The sequence below is a fragment of the Oncorhynchus keta genome, chromosome 1, assembly GCF_023373465.1.
Source record: "Oncorhynchus keta strain PuntledgeMale-10-30-2019 chromosome 1, Oket_V2, whole genome shotgun sequence".
NCBI classification, from domain to species: Eukaryota; Metazoa; Chordata; class Actinopteri; order Salmoniformes; family Salmonidae; genus Oncorhynchus; species Oncorhynchus keta.
The window spans coordinates 79979064-79998012 of record NC_068421.1 but is presented as its reverse complement, the minus strand read 5'-3'; the positions used below and the strand labels follow the sequence as shown (position 1 = coordinate 79998012).

The following is an 18949-nucleotide window of genomic DNA, read 5'->3' as shown; positions in this document are numbered from 1 at the left end:
TGTAGGACCTGCCTTGTTGATAGTGTTGTTAAGGTAGAAACTAGAGCCTGTCGGACCTGCCTTGTTGATAGTGTTGTTAAGAAGGTAGAAACTAGGGCCTGTAGGACCTGCCTTGTTGATAGTGTTGTTAAGGTAGAAACTAGGGCCTGTAGGACCTGCCTTGTTGATAGTGTTGTAAGAAGGTAGAAACTAGAGGCCTGTAGGACCTGCCTTGTTGATAGTGTTGTTAAGGTAGAAACTAGAGCCTGTAGGACCTGCCTTGTTGATAGTGTTGTTAAGAAGGTAGAAACTAGAGCCTGTAGGACCTGCCTTGTTGATAGTGTTGTTTAGAGGTAGAAACTAGGGCCTGTAGGACCTGCCTTGTTGATAGTGTTGTTAAGAAGGTAGAAACTAGGGCCTGTAGGACCTGCCTTGTTGATAGTGTTGTGAAGAAGGTAGAAACTAGGGCCTGTAGGACCTGCCTTGTTGATAGTGTTGTTAAGAAGGTAGAAACTAGAGCCTGTAGGACCTGCCTTGTTGATAGTGTTGTTATGAGGTAGAAACTAGGCCTGTAGGACCTGCCTTGTTGATAGTGTTGTTAAGAAGGTAGAGAAACTAGAGCCCGTAGGACCTGCCTTGTTGATACTGTTGTTATGAAGTTAGAAACTACGGCCTGTAGGACCTGCCTTGTTGATAGTGTTGTTAAGAAGGTAGAGAAACTAGGGCCTGTAGGACCTGCCTTGTTGATAGTGTTGTTAAGGTACAAACTAGAGCCTGTCGGACCTGCCTTGTTGATAGTGTTGTTAAGAAGGTAGAAACTAGAGCCTGTAGGACCTGCCTTGTTGATACTGTTGTTAAGAAGGTAGAGAAACGAGAGCCTGTAGGACCTGCCTTGTTGATAGTGTTGTTAAGGTAGAAACTTGGCCTGTAGGACCTGCCTTGTTGATAGTGTTGTTAAGAAAGTAGAAACTAGAGCCTGTAGGACCTGCCTTGTTGATAATGTTGTTAAGAAGGTAGAAACTAGGGCCTGTAGGACCTGCCTTGTTGATAGTGTTGTTAAGAAGGTAGAAACTAGAGCCTGTAGGACCTGCCTTGTTGATAGTGTTGTTAAGAAGGTAGAAACTAGGGCCTGTAGGACCTGCCTTGTTGATAGTGTTGTTAAGGTAGAAACTAGAGCCTGTTGGACCTGCCTTGTTGATAGTGTTGTTAAGAAGGTAGAAATTAGAGCCTGTAGGAACTGCCTTGTTGATAGTGTTGTTAAGGTAGAAACGAGAGCCTGTAGGACCTGCCTTGTTGATAGTGTTGTTAAGAAGGTAGAAACTAGGGCCTGTAGGACCTGCCTTGTTGATAGTGTTGTTAAGAAGATAGAAACTAGGGCCTGTAGGACCTGCCTTGTTGATAGTGTTGTTAAGGTGGAAACTAGAGCCTGTCGGACCTGCCTTGTTGATAGTGTTGTTAAGAAGGTAGAAATTAGAGCCTGTAGGACCTGCCTTGTTGATAGTGTTGTTAAGAAGGTAGAAACTTGGGCCTGTAGGACCTGCATTGTTGATAATGTTGCTAAGAAGGTAGAAACTCGGGCCTGTGGGACCTGCATTGTTGATGGTGTTGTAAAGAAGGTAGAGAAACTAGAGCCTGTAGGACCTGCCTTGTTGATAGTGTTGTTAAGAAGGTAGAGAAACGAGTGCCTGTAGGACCTGCCTTGTTGATAGTGTTGTTAAGAAGGTAGAAACTAGAGCCTGTAGGACCTGCCTTGTTGATAGTGTTGTTAAGAAGGTAGAAACTAGAGCCTGTAGGACCTGCCTTGTTGATAGTGTTGTTAAGAAGGTAGAAACTAGAGCCTGTAGGACCTGCCTTGTTGATAGTGTTGTTAAGAAGGTAGAGAAACGAGAGCCTGTAGGACCTGCCTTGTTGATAGTGTTGTTAAGAAGGTAGAAACTAGGGCCTGTAGGACCTGCCTTGTTGATAGTGTTGTTAAGAAGGTAGAAACTAGAGCCTGTAGGACCTGCCTTGTTGATAGTGTTGTTAAGGTAGAAACTAGAGCCTGTTGGACCTGCCTTGTTGATAGTGTTGTTAAGAAGGTAGAAACTAGAGCCTGTAGGACCTGCCTTGTTGATAGTGTTGTTAAGAAGTTAGAAACTAGGCCTGTAGGACCTGCCTTGTTGATAGTGTTGTTAAGAAGGTAGAAACTAGGGCCTGTAGGACCTGCCTTGTTGATAGTGTTGTTAAGAAGGTAGAAACTAGGGCCTGTAGGACCTGCATTGTTGATAGTGTTGTTAAGAAAGTAGAAACTAGAGCCTGTAGGACCTGCCTTGTTGATAGTGTTGTTAAGAAGGTAGAAACTAGGGCCTGTAGGACCTGCCTTGTTGATAGTGTTGTTAAGGTAGAAACGAGAGCCTGTAGGACCTGCCTTGTTGATAGTGTTGTTAAGAAGGTAGAAACTAGAGCCTGTAGGACCTGCCTTGTTGATAGTGTTGTTAAGAAGGCAGAAACTAGGGCCTGTAGGACCTGCCTTGTTGATAGTGTTGTTAAGAAGGCAGAAACTAGGGCCTGTAGGACCTGCCTTGTTGATAGTGTTGTTAAGAAGGTAGAAACTAGAGCCTGTAGGACCTGCCTTGTTGATAGTGTTGTTAAGGTAGAAACTAGAGCCTGTAGGACCTGCCTTGTTGATAGTGTTGTTAAGAAGGTAGAAACTAGAGCCTGTAGGACCTGCCTTGTTGATAGTGTTGTTAAGAAGGTAGAAACTAGGGCCTGTAGGACCTGCCTTGTTGATAGTGTTGTTAAGAAGGTAGAAACTAGGGCCTGTAGGACCTGCCTTGTTGATAGTGTTGTTAAGAAGGTAGAAACTAGGGCCTGTAGGACCTGCCTTGTTGATAGTGTTGTTAAGAAGGTAGAAACTAGGGCCTGTAGGACCTGCATTGTTGATAGTGTTGTTAAGAAGGTAGAAATTAGAGCCTGTAGGACCTGCATTGTTGATAGTGCTGTTAAGAAGGTAGAAATTAGAGCCTGTAGGACCTGCATTGTTGATAGTGCTGTTAAGAAGGTAGAAATTAGAGCCTGTAGGACCTGCATTGTTGATAGTGTTGTTAAGAAGGTAGAAACTAGGGCCTGTAGGACCTGCCTTGTTGATAGTGTTGTTAAGAAGGTAGAAACTAGAGCCTGTAGGACCTGCCTTGTTGATAGTGTTGTTAAGAAGGTAGAAACTAGGGCCTGTAGGACCTGCCTTGTTGATAGTGTTGTTAAGAAGGTAGAAACTAGAGCCTGTAGGACCTGCCTTGTTGATAGTGTTGTGAAGAAGGTAGAAACTAGGGCCTGTAGGACCTGCCTTGTTGATAGTGTTGTTAAGAAGGTAGAAACTAGAGCCTGTAGGACCTGCCTTGTTGATAGTGTTGTTAAGGTAGAAACTAGCCTGTAGGACCTGCCTTGTTGATAGTGTTGTTAAGAAGGTAGAAACTAGAGCCTGTAGGACCTGCCTTGTTGATAGTGTTGTTAAGAAGGTAGAAACTAGGGCCTGTAGGACCTGCCTTGTTGATAGTGTTGTTAAGAAGGTAGAAACTAGAGCCTGTTGGACCTGCCTTGTTGATAGTGTTGTTAAGAAGGTAGAAACTAGAGCCTGTAGGACCTGCCTTGTTGATAGTGTTGTTATGAAGGTAGAAACTACGGCCTGTAGGACCTGCCTTGTTGATAGTGTTGTTAAGAAGGTAGAAATTAGAGCCTGTAGGACCTGCCTTGTTGATAGTGTTGTTAAGAAGGTAGAAACTTGGGCATGTAGGACCTGCATTGTTGATAGTGTTGTTAAGAAAGTAGAAACTAGAGCCTGTAGGACCTGCCTTGTTGATAATGTTGTTAAGAAGGTAGAAACTAGGGCTTGTAGGAACTGCCTTGTTGATAGTGTTGTTAAGGTAGAAACGAGAGCCTGTCGGACCTGCCTTGTTGATAGTGTTGTTAAGAAGGTAGAAACTAGAGCCTGTAGGACCTGCCTTGTTGATAGTGTTGTTAAGAAGGTAGAAACTAGGGCCTGTAGGACCTGCCTTGTTGATAGTGTTGTTAAGGTAGAAACTAGAGCCTGTCGGACCTGCCTTGTTGATAGTGTTGTTAAGAAGGTAGAAATTAGAGCCTGTAGGACCTGCCTTGTTGATAGTGTTGTTAAGAAGGTAGAAACTTGGGCCTGTAGGACCTGCATTGTTGATAATGTTGCTAAGAAGGTAGAAACTAGGGCCTGTGGGACCTGCATTGTTGATAGTGCTGTTAAGAAGGTAGAAATTAGAGCCTGTAGGACCTGCATTGTTGATAGTGTTGTTAAGAAGGTAGAAATTAGAGCCTGTAGGACCTGCATTGTTGATAGTGTTGTTAAGAAGGTAGAAATTAGAGCCTGTAGGACCTGCATTGTTGATAGTGTTGTTAAGAAGGTAGAAATTAGAGCCTGTAGGACCTGCCTTGTTGATAGTGTTGTTAAGAAGGTAGAAACTAGAGCCTGTAGGACCTGCCTTGTTGATACTGTTGTTATGAAGTTAGAAACTACGGCCTGTAGGACCTGCCTTGTTGATAGTGTTGTTAAGAAGGTAGAAACTAGAGCCTGTAGGACCTGCCTTGTTGATAGTGTTGTGAAGAAGGTAGAAACTAGGGCCTGTAGGACCTGCCTTGTTGATAGTGTTGTTAAGGTAGAAACTAGAGCCTGTCGGACCTGCCTTGTTGATACTGTTGTTAAGAAGGTAGAAACTAGAGCCTGTAGGACCTGCCTTGTTGATAGTGTTGTTAAGAAGGCAGAAACTAGAGCCTGTAGGACCTGCCTTGTTGATAGTGTTGTTAAGAAGGTAGAAACTAGGCCTGTAGGACCTGCCTTGTTGATAGTGTTGTTAAGAAGGTAGAAACTAGAGCCTGTAGGACCTGCCTTGTTGATAGTGTTGTTAAGAAGGTAGAAACTAGGGCCTGTAGGACCTGCATTGTTGATAGTGTTGTTAAGAAAGTAGAAACTAGAGCCTGTAGGACCTGCCTTGTTGATAGTGTTGTTAAGAAGGTAGAAACTAGGCCTGTAGGACCTGCCTTGTTGATAGTGTTAAGGTAGAAACTAGAGCCTGTAGGACCTGCCTTGTTGATAGTGTTGTTAAGAAGGTAGAAACTAGAGCCTGTAGGACCTGCCTTGTTGATAGTGTTGTTAAGAAGGTAGAAACTAGGGCCTGTAGGACCTGCCTTGTTGATAGTGTTGTTAAGAAGGTAGAAACTAGAGCCTGTAGGACCTGCCTTGTTGATAGTGTTGTTAAGAAGGTAGAAATTAGAGCCTGTAGGACCTGCCTTGTTGATAGTGTTGTTAAGGTAGAAAAGGCCTGTCGGACCTGCCTTGTTGATAGTGTTGTTAAGAAGGTAGAAACTAGAGCCTGTAGGACCTGCCTTGTTGATAGTGTTGTTAAGAAGGTAGAAACTAGGGCCTGTAGGACCTGCCTTGTTGATAGTGTTGTTAAGGTAGAAACTAGAGCCTGTCGGACCTGCCTTGTTGATAGTGTTGTTAAGAAGGTAGAAATTAGAGCCTGTAGGACCTGCCTTGTTGATAGTGTTGTTAAGAAGGTAGAAACTTGGGCCTGTAGGACCTGCATTGTTGATAATGTTGCTAAGAAGGTAGAAACTAGGGCCTGTGGGACCTGCATTGTTGATAGTGCTGTTAAGAAGGTAGAAATTAGAGCCTGTAGGACCTGCATTGTTGATAGTGCTGTTAAGAAGGTAGAAATTAGAGCCTGTAGGACCTGCATTGTTGATAGTGTTGTTAAGAAGGTTGAAACTAGAGCCTGTAGGACCTGCCTTGTTGATACTGTTGTTAAGAAGGTAGAAACTAGAGCCTGTAGGACCTGCCTTGTTTATACTGTTGTTATGAAGTTAGAAACTACGGCCTGTAGGACCTGCCTTGTTGATAGTGTTGTTAAGAAGGTAGAAACTAGAGCCTGTAGGACCTGCCTTGTTGATAGTGTTGTTAAGAAGGTAGAAACTAGGGCCTGTAGGACCTGCCTTGTTGATAGTGTTGTTAAGAAGGTAGAAACTAGAGCCTGTAGGACCTGCCTTGTTGATAGTGTTGTTAAGGTAGAAACTAGAGCCTGTTGGACCTGCCTTGTTGATAGTGTTGTTAAGAAGGTAGAAACTAGAGCCTGTAGGACCTGCCTTGTTGATACTGTTGTTATGAAGTTATAAACTACGGCCTGTAGGACCTGCCTTGTTGATAGTGTTGTTAAGAAGGTAGAAATTAGAGCCTGTAGGACCTGCCTTGTTGATAGTGTTGTTAAGAAGGTAGAAACTAGAGCCTGTAGGACCTGCCTTGTTGATAGTGTTGTTAAGAAGGTAGAAACTAGGGCCTGTAGGACCTGCCTTGTTGATAGTGTTGTTAAGAAGGTAGAAATTAGAGCCTGTAGGACCTGCCTTGTTGATAGTGTTGTTAAGAAGGTAGAAACTTGGGCCTGTAGGACCTGCATTGTTGATAGTGTTGTTAAGGTAGAAACGAGAGCCTGTCGGACCTGCCTTGTTGATAGTGTTGTTAAGAAGGTAGAAACTAGAGCCTGTAGGACCTGCCTTGTTGATAGTGTTGTTAAGAAGGTAGAAACTAGGGCCTGTAGGACCTGCCTTGTTGATAGTGTTGTTAAGGTAGAAACTAGAGCCTGTAGGACCTGCCTTGTTGATAGTGTTGTTAAGAAGGTAGAAATTAGAGCCTGTAGGACCTGCCTTGTTGATAGTGTTGTTAAGAAGGTAGAAACTTGGGCCTGTAGGACCTGCATTGTTGATAATGTTGCTAAGAAGGTAGAAACTAGGGCCTGTGGGACCTGCATTGTTGATAGTGCTGTTAAGAAGGTAGAAATTAGAGCCTGTAGGACCTGCATTGTTGATAGTGCTGTTAAGAAGGTAGAAATTAGAGCCTGTAGGACCTGCATTGTTGATAGTGTTGTTAAGAAGGTTGAAACTAGAGCCTGTAGGACCTGCCTTGTTGATAGTGTTGTTAAGAAGGTAGAAATTAGAGCCTGTAGGACCTGCCTTGTTGATAGTGTTGTTAAGAAGGTAGAAACTAGAGCCTGTACGATCTACCTTGTAGATAGTGTTGTTAAGAAGGTAGAAACTTGGGCCTGTAGGACCTGCATTGTTGATAATGTTGCTAAGAAGGTAGAAACTAGGGCATGTGGGACCTGCATTGTTGATAGTGCTGTTAAGAAGGTAGAAATTAGAGCCTGTAGGACCTGCATTGTTGATAGTGTTGTTAAGAAGGTTGAAACTAGAGCCTGTAGGACCTGCCTTGTTGATAGTGTTGTTAAGAAGGTAGAAATTAGAGCCTGTAGGACCTGCCTTGTTGATAGTGTTGTTAAGAAGGTAGAAACTTGGGCCTGTAGGACCTGCATTGTTGATAATGTTGCTAAGAAGGTAGAAACTCGGGCCTGTGGGACCTGCATTGTTGATAGTGCTGTTAAGAAGGTAGAAATTTGAGCCTGTAGGACCTGCCTTGTTGATGGTGTTGTTAAGAAGGTAGAAACTAGAGCCTGTAGGACCTGCCTTGTTGATACTGTTGTTATGAAGTTGAGAAACTACGAGCCTGTAGGACCTGCCTTGTTGATAGTGTTGTTAAGAAGGTAGAGAAACGAGAGCCTGTAGGACCTGCCTTGTTGATAGTGTTGTTAAGAAGGTAGAAACTAGAGCCTGTAGGACCTGCCTTGTTGATAGTGTTGTTAAGAAGGTAGAAACTAGAGCCTGTAGGACCTGCCTTGTTGATAGTGTTGTTAAGAAGGTAGAAACTAGAGCCTGTAGGACCTGCCTTGTTGATAATGTTGTTAAGAAGGTAGAAACTAGGGCCTGTAGGACATGCCTTGTTGATAGTGTTGTTAAGAAAGTAGAAACTAGAGCCTGTTGGACCTGCCTTGTTGATAGTGTTGTTAAGAAGGTAGAAACTAGAGCCTGTAGGACCTGCCTTGTTGATAGTGTTGTTAAGAAGGTAGAAACTAGGGCCTGTAGGACCTGCCTTGTTGATAGTGTTGTTAAGAAGGTAGAAACTAGAGCCTGTAGGACCTGCCTTGTTGATAGTGTTGTTAAGAAGGTAGAAACTAGAGCCTGTAGGACCTGCCTTGTTGATAGTGTTGTTAAGAAGGTAGAAACTAGAGCCTGTAGGACCTGCATTGTTGATAGTGTTGTTAAGAAGGTTGAAACTAGAGCCTGTAGGACCTGCCTTGTTGATAGTGTTGTTAAGAAGGTAGAAATTAGAGCCTGTAGGACCTGCCTTGTTGATAGTGTTGTTAAGAAGGTAGAAACTAGAGCCTGTAGGACCTGCCTTGTTGATACTGTTGTTAGAAGGTTAGAAACTAGGCCTGTAGGACCTGCCTTGTTGATAGTGTTGTTAAGAAGGTAGAAATTAGAGCCTGTAGGACCTGCCTTGTTGATAGTGTTGTTAAGAAGGTAGAAACTTGGGCCTGTAGGACCTGCATTGTTGATAGTGTTGTTAAGAAGGTAGAAACTAGAGCCTGTAGGACCTGCCTTGTTGATAATGTTGTTAAGAAGGTAGAAACTAGGGCTTGTAGGAACTGCCTTGTTGATAGTGTTGTTAAGGTAGAAACGAGAGCCTGTCGGACCTGCCTTGTTGATAGTGTTGTTAAGAAGGTAGAAACTAGAGCCTGTAGGAACTGCCTTGTTGATAGTGTTGTTAAAGGTAGAAACTAGAGCCTGTAGGACCTGCATTGTTGATAGTGTTGTTAAGAAGGTAGAAACTAGAGCCTGTAGGACCTGCCTTGTTGATAGTGTTGTTAAGAAGGTAGAAATTAGAGCCTGTAGGACCTGCCTTGTTGATAGTGTTGTTAAGAAGGTAGAAACTTGGGCCTGTAGGACCTGCATTGTTGATAATGTTGCTAAGAAGGTAGAAACTAGGGCCTGTGGGACCTGCATTGTTGATAGTGCTGTTAAGAAGGTAGAAATTAGAGCCTGTAGGACCTGCATTGTTGATAGTGCTGTTAAGAAGGTAGAAATTAGAGCCTGTAGGACCTGCATTGTTGATAGTGTTGTTAAGAAGGTTGAAACTAGAGCCTGTAGGACCTGCCTTGTTGATAGTGTTGTTAAGAAGGTAGAAATTAGAGCCTGTAGGACCTGCCTTGTTGATAGTGTTGTTAAGAAGGTAGAAACTAGAGCCTGTAGGATCTACCTTGTAGATAGTGTTGTTAAGAAGGTAGAAACTTGGGCCTGTAGGACCTGCATTGTTGATAATGTTGCTAAGAAGGTAGAAACTAGGGCCTGTGGGACCTGCATTGTTGATAGTGCTGTTAAGAAGGTAGAAATTAGAGCCTGTAGGACCTGCATTGTTGATAGTGTTGTTAAGAAGGTTGAAACTAGAGCCTGTAGGACCTGCCTTGTTGATAGTGTTGTTAAGAAGGTAGAAATTAGAGCCTGTAGGACCTGCCTTGTTGATAGTGTTGTTAAGAAGGTAGAAACTTGGGCCTGTAGGACCTGCATTGTTGATAATGTTGCTAAGAAGGTAGAAACTCGGGCCTGTGGGACCTGCATTGTTGATAGTGCTGTTAAGAAGGTAGAAATTTGAGCCTGTAGGACCTGCCTTGTTGATGGTGTTGTTAAGAAGGTAGAAACTAGAGCCTGTAGGACCTGCCTTGTTGATAGTGTTGTTAAGAAGGTAGAGAAACTAGAGCCTGTAGGACCTGCCTTGTTGATAGTGTTGTTAAGAAGGTAGAAACTAGAGCCTGTAGGACCTGCCTTGTTGATAGTGTTGTTAAGAAGGTAGAAACTAGAGCCTGTAGGACCTGCCTTGTTGATAGTGTTGTTAAGAAGGTAGAAACTAGAGCCTGTAGGACCTGCCTTGTTGATAGTGTTGTTAAGAAGGTAGAAACTAGAGCCTGTAGGACCTGCCTTGTTGATAATGTTGTTAAGAAGGTAGAAACTAGGGCCTGTAGGACATGCCTTGTTGATAGTGTTGTTAAGAAAGTAGAAACTAGAGCCTGTTGGACCTGCCTTGTTGATAGTGTTGTTAAGAAGGTAGAAATTAGAGCCTGTAGGACCTGCCTTGTTGATAGTGTTGTTAAGAAGGTAGAAACTAGAGCCTGTAGGACCTGCCTTGTTGATAGTGTTGTTAAGAAGGTAGAAATTAGAACCTGTAGGAACTGCCTTGTTGATAGTGTTGTTAAGGTAGAAACGAGAGCCTGTAGGACCTGCCTTGTTGATAATGTTGTTAAGAAGGTAGAAACTAGGGCCTGTAGGACCTGCCTTGTTGATAGTGTTGTTAAGGTAGAAACGAGAGCCTGTCGGACCTGCCTTGTTGATAGTGTTGTTAAGAAGGTAGAAACTAGAGCCTGTAGGACCTGCCTTGTTGATAGTGTTGTTAAGAAGGTAGAAACTAGAGCCTGTTGGACCTGCCTTGTTGATAGTGTTGTTAAGAAGGTAGAAACTAGAGCCTGTAGGACCTGCCTTGTTGATACTGTTGTTAAGAAGGTAGAAATTAGAGCCTGTAGGACCTGCCTTGTTGATAGTGTTGTTAAGAAGGTAGAAACTTGGGCCTGTAGGACCTGCATTGTTGATAATGTTGCTAAGAAGGTAGAAACTCGGGCCTGTGGGACCTGCATTGTTGATAGTGCTGTTAAGAAGGTAGAAATTAGAGCCTGTAGGACCTGCATTGTTGATAGTGTTGTTAAGAAGGTAGAAACTAGAGCCTGTAGGACCTGCCTTGTTGATAGTGTTGTTAAGAAGGTAGAAACTAGGGCCTGTAGGACCTGCCTTGTTGATAGTGTTGTTAAGGTAGAAACTAGAGCCTGTAGGACCTGCCTTGTTGATAGTGTTGTTAAGAAGGTAGAAACTAGAGCCTGTAGGACCTGCCTTGTTGATAGTGTTGTTAAGAAGGTAGAAATTAGAGCCTGTAGGACCTGCCTTGTTGATAGTGTTGTTAAGAAGGTAGAAACTAGAGCCTGTACGATCTACCTTGTAGATAGTGTTGTTAAGAAGGTAGAAACTTGGGCCTGTAGGACCTGCATTGTTGATAATGTTGCTAAGAAGGTAGAAACTAGGGCCTGTGGGACCTGCATTGTTGATAGTGCTGTTAAGAAGGTAGAAATTAGAGCCTGTAGGACCTGCATTGTTGATAGTGTTGTTAAGAAGGTAGAAACTAGAGCCTGTAGGACCTGCCTTGTTGATAGTGTTGTTAAGAAGGTAGAAACTTGGGCCTGTAGGACCTGCATTGTTGATAATGTTGCTAAGAAGGTAGAAACTCGGGCCTGTGGGACCTGCATTGTTGATAGTGTTGTTAAGAAGGTAGACATTTGAGCCTGTAGGACCTGCCTTGTTGATGGTGTTGTTAAGAAGGTAGAAATTAGAGCCTGTAGGACCTGCCTTGTTGATAGTGTTGTTAAGAAGGTAGAAACTTGGGCCTGTAGGACCTGCATTGTTGATAATGTTGCTAAGAAGGTAGAAACTCGGGCCTGTGGGACCTGCATTGTTGATAGTGCTGTTAAGAAGGTAGAAATTTGAGCCTGTAGGACCTGCCTTGTTGATGGTGTTGTTAAGAAGGTAGAAACTAGAGCCTGTAGGACCTGCCTTGTTGATAGTGTTGTTAAGAAGGTAGAGAAACGAGAGCCTGTAGGACCTGCCTTGTTGATAGTGTTGTTAAGAAGGTAGAAACTAGAGCCTGTAGGACCTGCCTTGTTGATAGTGTTGTTAAGAAGGTAGAAACTAGAGCCTGTAGGACCTGCCTTGTTGATAGTGTTGTTAAGAAGGTAGAAACTAGAGCCTGTAGGACCTGCCTTGTTGATAGTGTTGTTAAGAAGGTAGAAACTAGGGCCTGTAGGACATGCCTTGTTGATAGTGTTGTTAAGAAAGTAGAAACTAGAGCCTGTTGGACCTGCCTTGTTGATAGTGTTGTTAAGAAGGTAGAAACTAGAGCCTGTAGGACCTGCCTTGTTGATAATGTTGTTAAGAAGGTAGAAACTAGGGCCTGTAGGACATGCCTTGTTGATAGTGTTGTTAAGAAAGTAGAAACTAGAGCCTGTTGGACCTGCCTTGTTGATAGTGTTGTTAAGAAGGTAGAAACTAGGCCTGTAGGACCTGCATTGTTGATAGTGTTGTTAAGAAAGTAGAAACTAGAGCCTGTAGGACCTGCCTTGTTGATAGTGTTGTTAAGAAGGTAGAAACTAGAGCCTGTAGGACCTGCCTTGTTGATAATGTTGTTAAGAAGGTAGAAACTTGGGCCTGTAGGACCTGCATTGTTGATAATGTTGCTAAGAAGGTAGAAACTAGGGCCTGTGGGACCTGCATTGTTGATAGTGCTGTTAAGAAGGTAGAAATTAGAGCCTGCAGGACCTGCATTGTTGATAGTGCTGTTAAGAAGGTAGAAATTAGAGCCTGTAGGACCTGCCTTGTTGAAGTGTTGTTAAGAAGGTAGAAACTAGGCCTGTAGGACCTGCATTGTTGATAGTGTTGTTAAGAAGGTTGAAACTAGAGCCTGTAGGACCTGCCTTGTTGATAGTGTTGTTAAGAAGGTAGAAATTAGAGCCTGTAGGACCTGCCTTGTTGATAGTGTTGTTAAGAAGGTAGAAACTTGGGCCTGTAGGACCTGCATTGTTGATAATGTTGCTAAGAAGGTAGAAACTAGGGCCTGTGGGACCTGCATTGTTGATAGTGCTGTTAAGAAGGTAGAAATTAGAGCCTGTAGGACCTGCATTGTTGATAGTGCTGTTAAGAAGGTAGAAATTAGAGCCTGTAGGACCTGCATTGTTGATAGTGTTGTTAAGAAGGTTGAAACTAGAGCCTGTAGGACCTGCCTTGTTGATAGTGTTGTTAAGAAGGTAGAAATTAGAGCCTGTAGGACCTGCCTTGTTGATAGTGTTGTTAAGAAGGTAGAAACTAGAGCCTGTACGATCTACCTTGTAGATAGTGTTGTTAAGAAGGTAGAAACTTGGGCCTGTAGGACCTGCATTGTTGATAATGTTGCTAAGAAGGTAGAAACTAGGGCCTGTGGGACCTGCATTGTTGATAGTGCTGTTAAGAAGGTAGAAATTAGAGCCTGTAGGACCTGCATTGTTGATAGTGTTGTTAAGAAGGTTGAAACTAGAGCCTGTAGGACCTGCCTTGTTGATAGTGTTGTTAAGAAGGTAGAAATTAGAGCCTGTAGGACCTGCCTTGTTGATAGTGTTGTTAAGAAGGTAGAAACTTGGGCCTGTAGGACCTGCATTGTTGATAATGTTGCTAAGAAGGTAGAAACTCGGGCCTGTGGGACCTGCATTGTTGATAGTGCTGTTAAGAAGGTAGAAATTTGAGCCTGTAGGACCTGCCTTGTTGATAGTGTTGTTAAGAAGGTAGAAACTAGAGCCTGTAGGACCTGCCTTGTTGATAGTGTTGTTAAGAAGGTAGAGAAACGAGAGCCTGTAGGACCTGCCTTTTTGATAGTGTTGTTAAGAAGGTAGAAACTAGAGCCTGTAGGACCTGCCTTGTTGATAGTGTTGTTAAGAAGGTAGAAACTAGAGCCTGTAGGACCTGCCTTGTTGATAGTGTTGTTAAGAAGGTAGAAACTAGAGCCTGTAGGACCTGCCTTGTTGATAATGTTGTTAAGAAGGTAGAAACTAGGGCCTGTAGGACATGCCTTGTTGATAGTGTTGTTAAGAAAGTAGAAACTAGAGCCTGTTGGACCTGCCTTGTTGATAGTGTTGTTAAGAAGGTAGAAACTAGAGCCTGTAGGACCTGCCTTGTTGATAGTGTTGTTAAGAAGGTAGAAATTAGAGCCTGTAGGACCTGCATTGTTGATAGTGTTGTTAAGAAGGTAGAAACTAGAGCCTGTAGGAGCTGCATTGTTGATAGTGTTGTTAAGAAGGTAGAAACTAGGGCCTGTAGGACCTGCCTTGTTGATAGTGTTGTTAAGAAGGTAGAAACTAGAGCCTGTAGGACCTGCCTTGTTGATACTGTTGTTATGAAGTTATAAACTACGGCCTGTAGGACCTGCCTTGTTGATAGTGTTGTTAAGAAGGTAGAAACTTGGGCCTGTAGGACCTGCATTGTTGATAATGTTGCTAAGAAGGTAGAAACTAGGGCCTGTGGGACCTGCATTGTTGATAGTGCTGTTAAGAAGGTAGAAATTAGAGCCTGTAGGACCTGCATTGTTGATAGTGCTGTTAAGAAGGTAGAAATTAGAGCCTGTAGGACCTGCATTGTTGATAGTGTTGTTAAGAAGGTTGAAACTAGAGCCTGTAGGACCTGCCTTGTTGATAGTGTTGTTAAGAAGGTAGAAATTAGAGCCTGTAGGACCTGCCTTGTTGATAGTGTTGTTAAGAAGGTAGAAACTAGAGCCTGTACGATCTACCTTGTAGATAGTGTTGTTAAGAAGGTAGAAACTTGGGCCTGTAGGACCTGCATTGTTGATAATGTTGCTAAGAAGGTAGAAACTAGGGCTGTGGGACCTGCATTGTTGATAGTGCTGTTAAGAAGGTAGAAATTAGAGCCTGTAGGACCTGCATTGTTGATAGTGTTGTTAAGAAGGTTGAAACTAGAGCCTGTAGGACCTGCCTTGTTGATAGTGTTGTTAAGAAGGTAGAAATTAGAGCCTGTAGGACCTGCCTTGTTGATAGTGTTGTTAAGAAGGTAGAAACTTGGGCCTGTAGGACCTGCATTGTTGATAATGTTGCTAAGAAGGTAGAAACTCGGGCCTGTGGGACCTGCATTGTTGATAGTGCTGTTAAGAAGGTAGAAATTTGAGCCTGTAGGACCTGCCTTGTTGATAATGTTGTTATGAAGTTAGAAACTACGGCCTGTAGGACCTGCCTTGTTGATAGTGTTGTTAAGAAGGTAGAGAAACGAGAGCCTGTAGGACCTGCCTTGTTGATAGTGTTGTTAAGAAGGTAGAAACTAGAGCCTGTAGGACCTGCCTTGTTGATAATGTTGCTAAGAAGGTAGAAACTCGGGCCTGTGGGACCTGCATTGTTGATAGTGCTGTTAAGAAGGTAGAAATTTGAGCCTGTAGGACCTGCCTTGTTGATGGTGTTGTTAAGAAGGTAGAAACTAGAGCCTGTAGGACCTGCCTTGTTGATAGTGTTGTAAAGAAGGTAGAGAAACTAGAGCCTGTAGGACCTGCCTTGTTGATAGTGTTGTTAAGAAGGTAGAGAAACGAGAGCCTGTAGGACCTGCCTTGTTGATAGTGTTGTTAAGAAGGTAGAAACTAGAGCCTGTAGGACCTGCCTTGTTGATAGTGTTGTTCAGAAGGTAGAGAAACTGGAGTCTGTATGACCTGCCTTGTTGATAGTGTCGTTAAGAAGGTAGAAACTCGAGCCTGTTGGACCTGCCTTGTTTATAGTGTTGTTAAGAACGTAGAAATTAGGGCCTGTAGGACCTGCCTTGTTGATAGTGTTGTTAAGAAGGTAGAAACTAGAGCCTGTAGGACCTGCCTTGTTGATAGTGTTGTTAAGAAGGTAGAAACTAGAGCCTGTAGGACCTGCCTTGTTGATAGTGTTGTTAAGAAGGTAGAAACTAGAGCCTGTAGGACCTGCCTTGTTGATACTGTTGTTAAGAAGTTAGAAACTACGGCCTGTAGGACCTGCCTTGTTGATAGTGTTGTTAAGAAGGTAGAAATTAGAGCCTGTAGGACCTGCCTTGTTGATAGTGTTGTTAAGAAGGTAGAAACTAGAGCCTGTAGGACCTGCCTTGTTGATAGTGTTGTTAAGAAGGTAGAAACTAGAGTCTGTAGGACCTGCCTTGTTGATACTGTTGTTATGAAGTTAGAAACTATGGCCTGTAGGACCTGCCTTGTTGATAGTGTAGTTAAGAAGGTAGAAACTAGAACCTGTTGGACCTGTCTTGTTGATAGTGTTGGTAAGAAGGTAGAGCAGTGCTTTATTATGGACATACTTCTCCCCATCTTTGCTGCTGTTGTATCAATATGCTCAACATGCTCCATTTCCACATTATTTATTACAAGATTTAGTTGAGGTTTATGGTTTAGTGAATGTTTTGTCCCAAATACAATGCTTTTAGTTTTAGAAATACTTAGGACGGACTTATTCCTTGCCACCCACTCTGAAAGTAACTACAGTTCTTTGTTAAGAGTTGCAGTTAGGACTATCTTATTCTGCATACTTAGTCAAAGCCAGTGGCATCTCATTAGGAAAGATTGAAAAAGTAATGGGCCTAGACAGCTGTCCTTGGGAATTCCTGATTCTATCTGGGTTATGTTAGAGAAGCTTCCATTAAAGAACACCCTCTGTGTTCTGTTAGACAGGTAACACTTTATCCACATTATAGCAGAGGGTGTAAAGCCATGATAAATATGCTTTTCCAGCAGCAGACTGATCGATAACATCAAAAGCCTCACTGAAGTCTAACAAAACATCCCCCACAATCTTTCTATCATCCATTTCTCTCAGCCAAACATCAGTCATTTGTGTAAGTGCTGTGCTTGTTGAATGTCCTTCCCTATAAGCATGCTGAAAGTCTGTTGTCAGTGTGTTTACTGAAAAATATTATTGTATCTGGTCAAACACCCTTTTTTCCAAAAGTTTACTAAGTGTTGGTAACAGGCTGATTGGTCAGATATTTGAGCCAGTAAAGAGGGCTTTACTATTCTTAGGTTTCTGAATGACTTTTACTTCCCTCCAAGCCTGGGGGCACACACTTTCTAGTGGGCTTATATTGAAAACATGGTAAATACAAGGGGCAATATCATCCACTATTATCCTCAGTAATTTTCCATCCAAGTTGTCAGACCACGGTGGCTTGTCATTGTTGATTGACAATAATCATTTATTTTAGCCTAAAATTGTGTGTGTGTGTGTGCTTGTCTATGAGAGTTGTAATTACACTCTAATCAGGGTCAGACTCAATATGTCCTCTTATGTGAGGTTGGGCCCATTCAGGTTTCAGCCGATATGGGGGTGAGGGTCAGGAGGGACAGCTATCAGCCAGGAGCACCACTCCTCAATTATTTAAGCCTGCATCACCCAAACACACACACACACTGCCACCTCCACTCCTCCCCTGTACCCTTCTGGTGACTCCCTGAGCCACAATCACACTGCCACCTCCACCCCTCCCCTGTACCCTTCTGGTGACTCCCTGAGCCACAATCACACTGCCACCTCCACCCCCCCTACCCCTCTGTGACTCCCCTCTGGTGACTCCCAATCAGCCACAATCAACACTGCCACCTCCACTGGTGACTCCCCTCTCCACCCCTCCCCCTGGTGACTCCCTGAACCCCAATCTGGCCACCTCCACCCCTCCTCTGTACCCTTCTGGTGACTCCCTGAGCCACAATCACACTGCCACCTCCACCCCTCTCCTGTACCCCTCTGGTGACTCCCTGAACCCCAATCACACTGCCACCTCCACCCCTCCCCTGTACCCTTCTGGTGACTCCCTGAACCCCAATCACACTGCCACCTCCACCCCTCCTCTGTACCCCTCTGGTGACTCCCTGAGCCACAATCACACTGCCACCTCCACCCCTCCTCTGTACCCCTCTGGTGACTCCCTGAGCCACAATCACACTGCCACCTCCACCCCTCCCCTGTACCCCTCTGGTGACTCCCTGAACCCCAATCACACTGCCACCTCCACCCCTCCCTGTACCCTTCTGGTGACTCCCTGAACCCCAATCACACTGCCACCTCCACCCCTCCTCTGTACCCCTCTGGTGACTCCCTGAGCCACAATCACAATGCCACCTCCACCCCTCCTCTGTACCCCTCTGGTGACTCCCTGAGCCACAATCACAATGCCACCTCCACCCCTCCTCTGTACCCCTCTGGTGACTCCCTGTGCCACAATCACACTGCCACCCTTCTCTACTTCTGCAGTAGTCTCTGTAATCCCCTATCTCCTCTCTGTGCTGTGGATTTAGCTTCTAAATATAGAACCTGGTGTCCTGTTGGTGTGCAAGAGACCTCTCTCCCCCCTCTCTCTCTCTCTCTCTCTCTCTCTCTCTCTCTCTCTCTTTCTCTCTCTCTTTCCCTCTCCCTTTCTATTTCTCTCTCTCTTTATCTATCTTCTCTTATCTGTCTCTCTCCCCTCCCCTCTCTTTCTCCCCTCTCTCTCTTTGTCCCTCTCTCATCATTATGTCTCTCTTATCAGTCTCTCTCTCTCTCTTTCATCACTCTTAATAAGTCACCACTGATATTCTGATCCAATGGCCTCACTGCCACAGAAAAGGACCAAAGTCGACTGGACGACTCACTCTTTTTAGAAGCAGGCCAATGTTTTAGCATAAAAGTATTTGGAGGAGAAAGTCTCGACTCGCTGTCTCTCACAGATTCATTTCAATGAGCTAAAATGTGCTCTAGTCAGATAGCGTTCACAGCACCCTCTGATGCTATTCCCATACAACAAGATGAGTCATACATCTGAAGGCAATGACATTCAAAAGAGGAAAGTGCATGGATGAAGACAGACCTATACAGCCACAGGAACTTAGTAGAAATCGGTGGTATACACTATATGAACTTACATGACAGTAATATAGATATGGTATAGAATATCTAAATATATGGTGATATGACAGGTGAAGGTGTGACAGGGAGTTACAGATAGTATTAAGACAATAAGTCCAGTATAGTTTGTGTCGCTTGTTGATGACAGCATGACACTCACTGTGGACATGAAGCAGTGGTCCAGGTTCTCATCAGCGAACAGAACTCCGTCCTTGATGAAAACGGCACTGGCTCTCAGGATGAATGAGGAAAATAGGTTGATGTGGATGTAGTTCCTGGTACAGTGGAACTTCCTGTACAGGAGAGTCAACTTCCTGTTAGACTGACTTCATTTCCTGTCATGTTATTGAACTCTAATGCCTATATGACCGCAATCCAGTCTTCCAGTGTTATCTATTTATCATCACAGCTTTATCATGTATCTGTGTGTATCTAAGGAATAAATATTGGACTGAGTATGTCCTAGTGTTACCTGAACACAGTGAAGACAAAGATGGCTGATATGAGGGAGACGAGGGAGGTGGCATATCCAGCGGTGTACACCTGACTGATGGTGTAGAAGTATG

General features: G+C 43.8%; 1 protein-coding gene across 6 annotated transcripts in view; it reads right to left on the bottom strand.

Annotated features, from left to right (window-relative positions):
• LOC118371033 (pituitary adenylate cyclase-activating polypeptide type I receptor-like) overlaps positions 1-18949 on the bottom strand; it is a 97362-nt gene that overhangs the window by 23943 nt on the left and 54470 nt on the right. For all 6 annotated transcript variants that reach the window (XR_008064049.1, XR_008064059.1, XR_008064062.1 and 3 more), the window contains exons 5-6: positions 18856-18949; positions 18544-18676 (exon numbers count right to left, since the gene is read on the bottom strand). The exon at positions 18856-18949 is cut by the window's right edge and continues 4 nt beyond it. Coding sequence is in view for 1 of the 6 variants with exons in the window: in XM_052461752.1 (XP_052317712.1) it covers positions 18544-18676; positions 18856-18949 (227 nt within the window). In the remaining 5 variants the exon portion in view is untranslated. The remainder of the gene's footprint in view (positions 1-18543; positions 18677-18855) is intronic.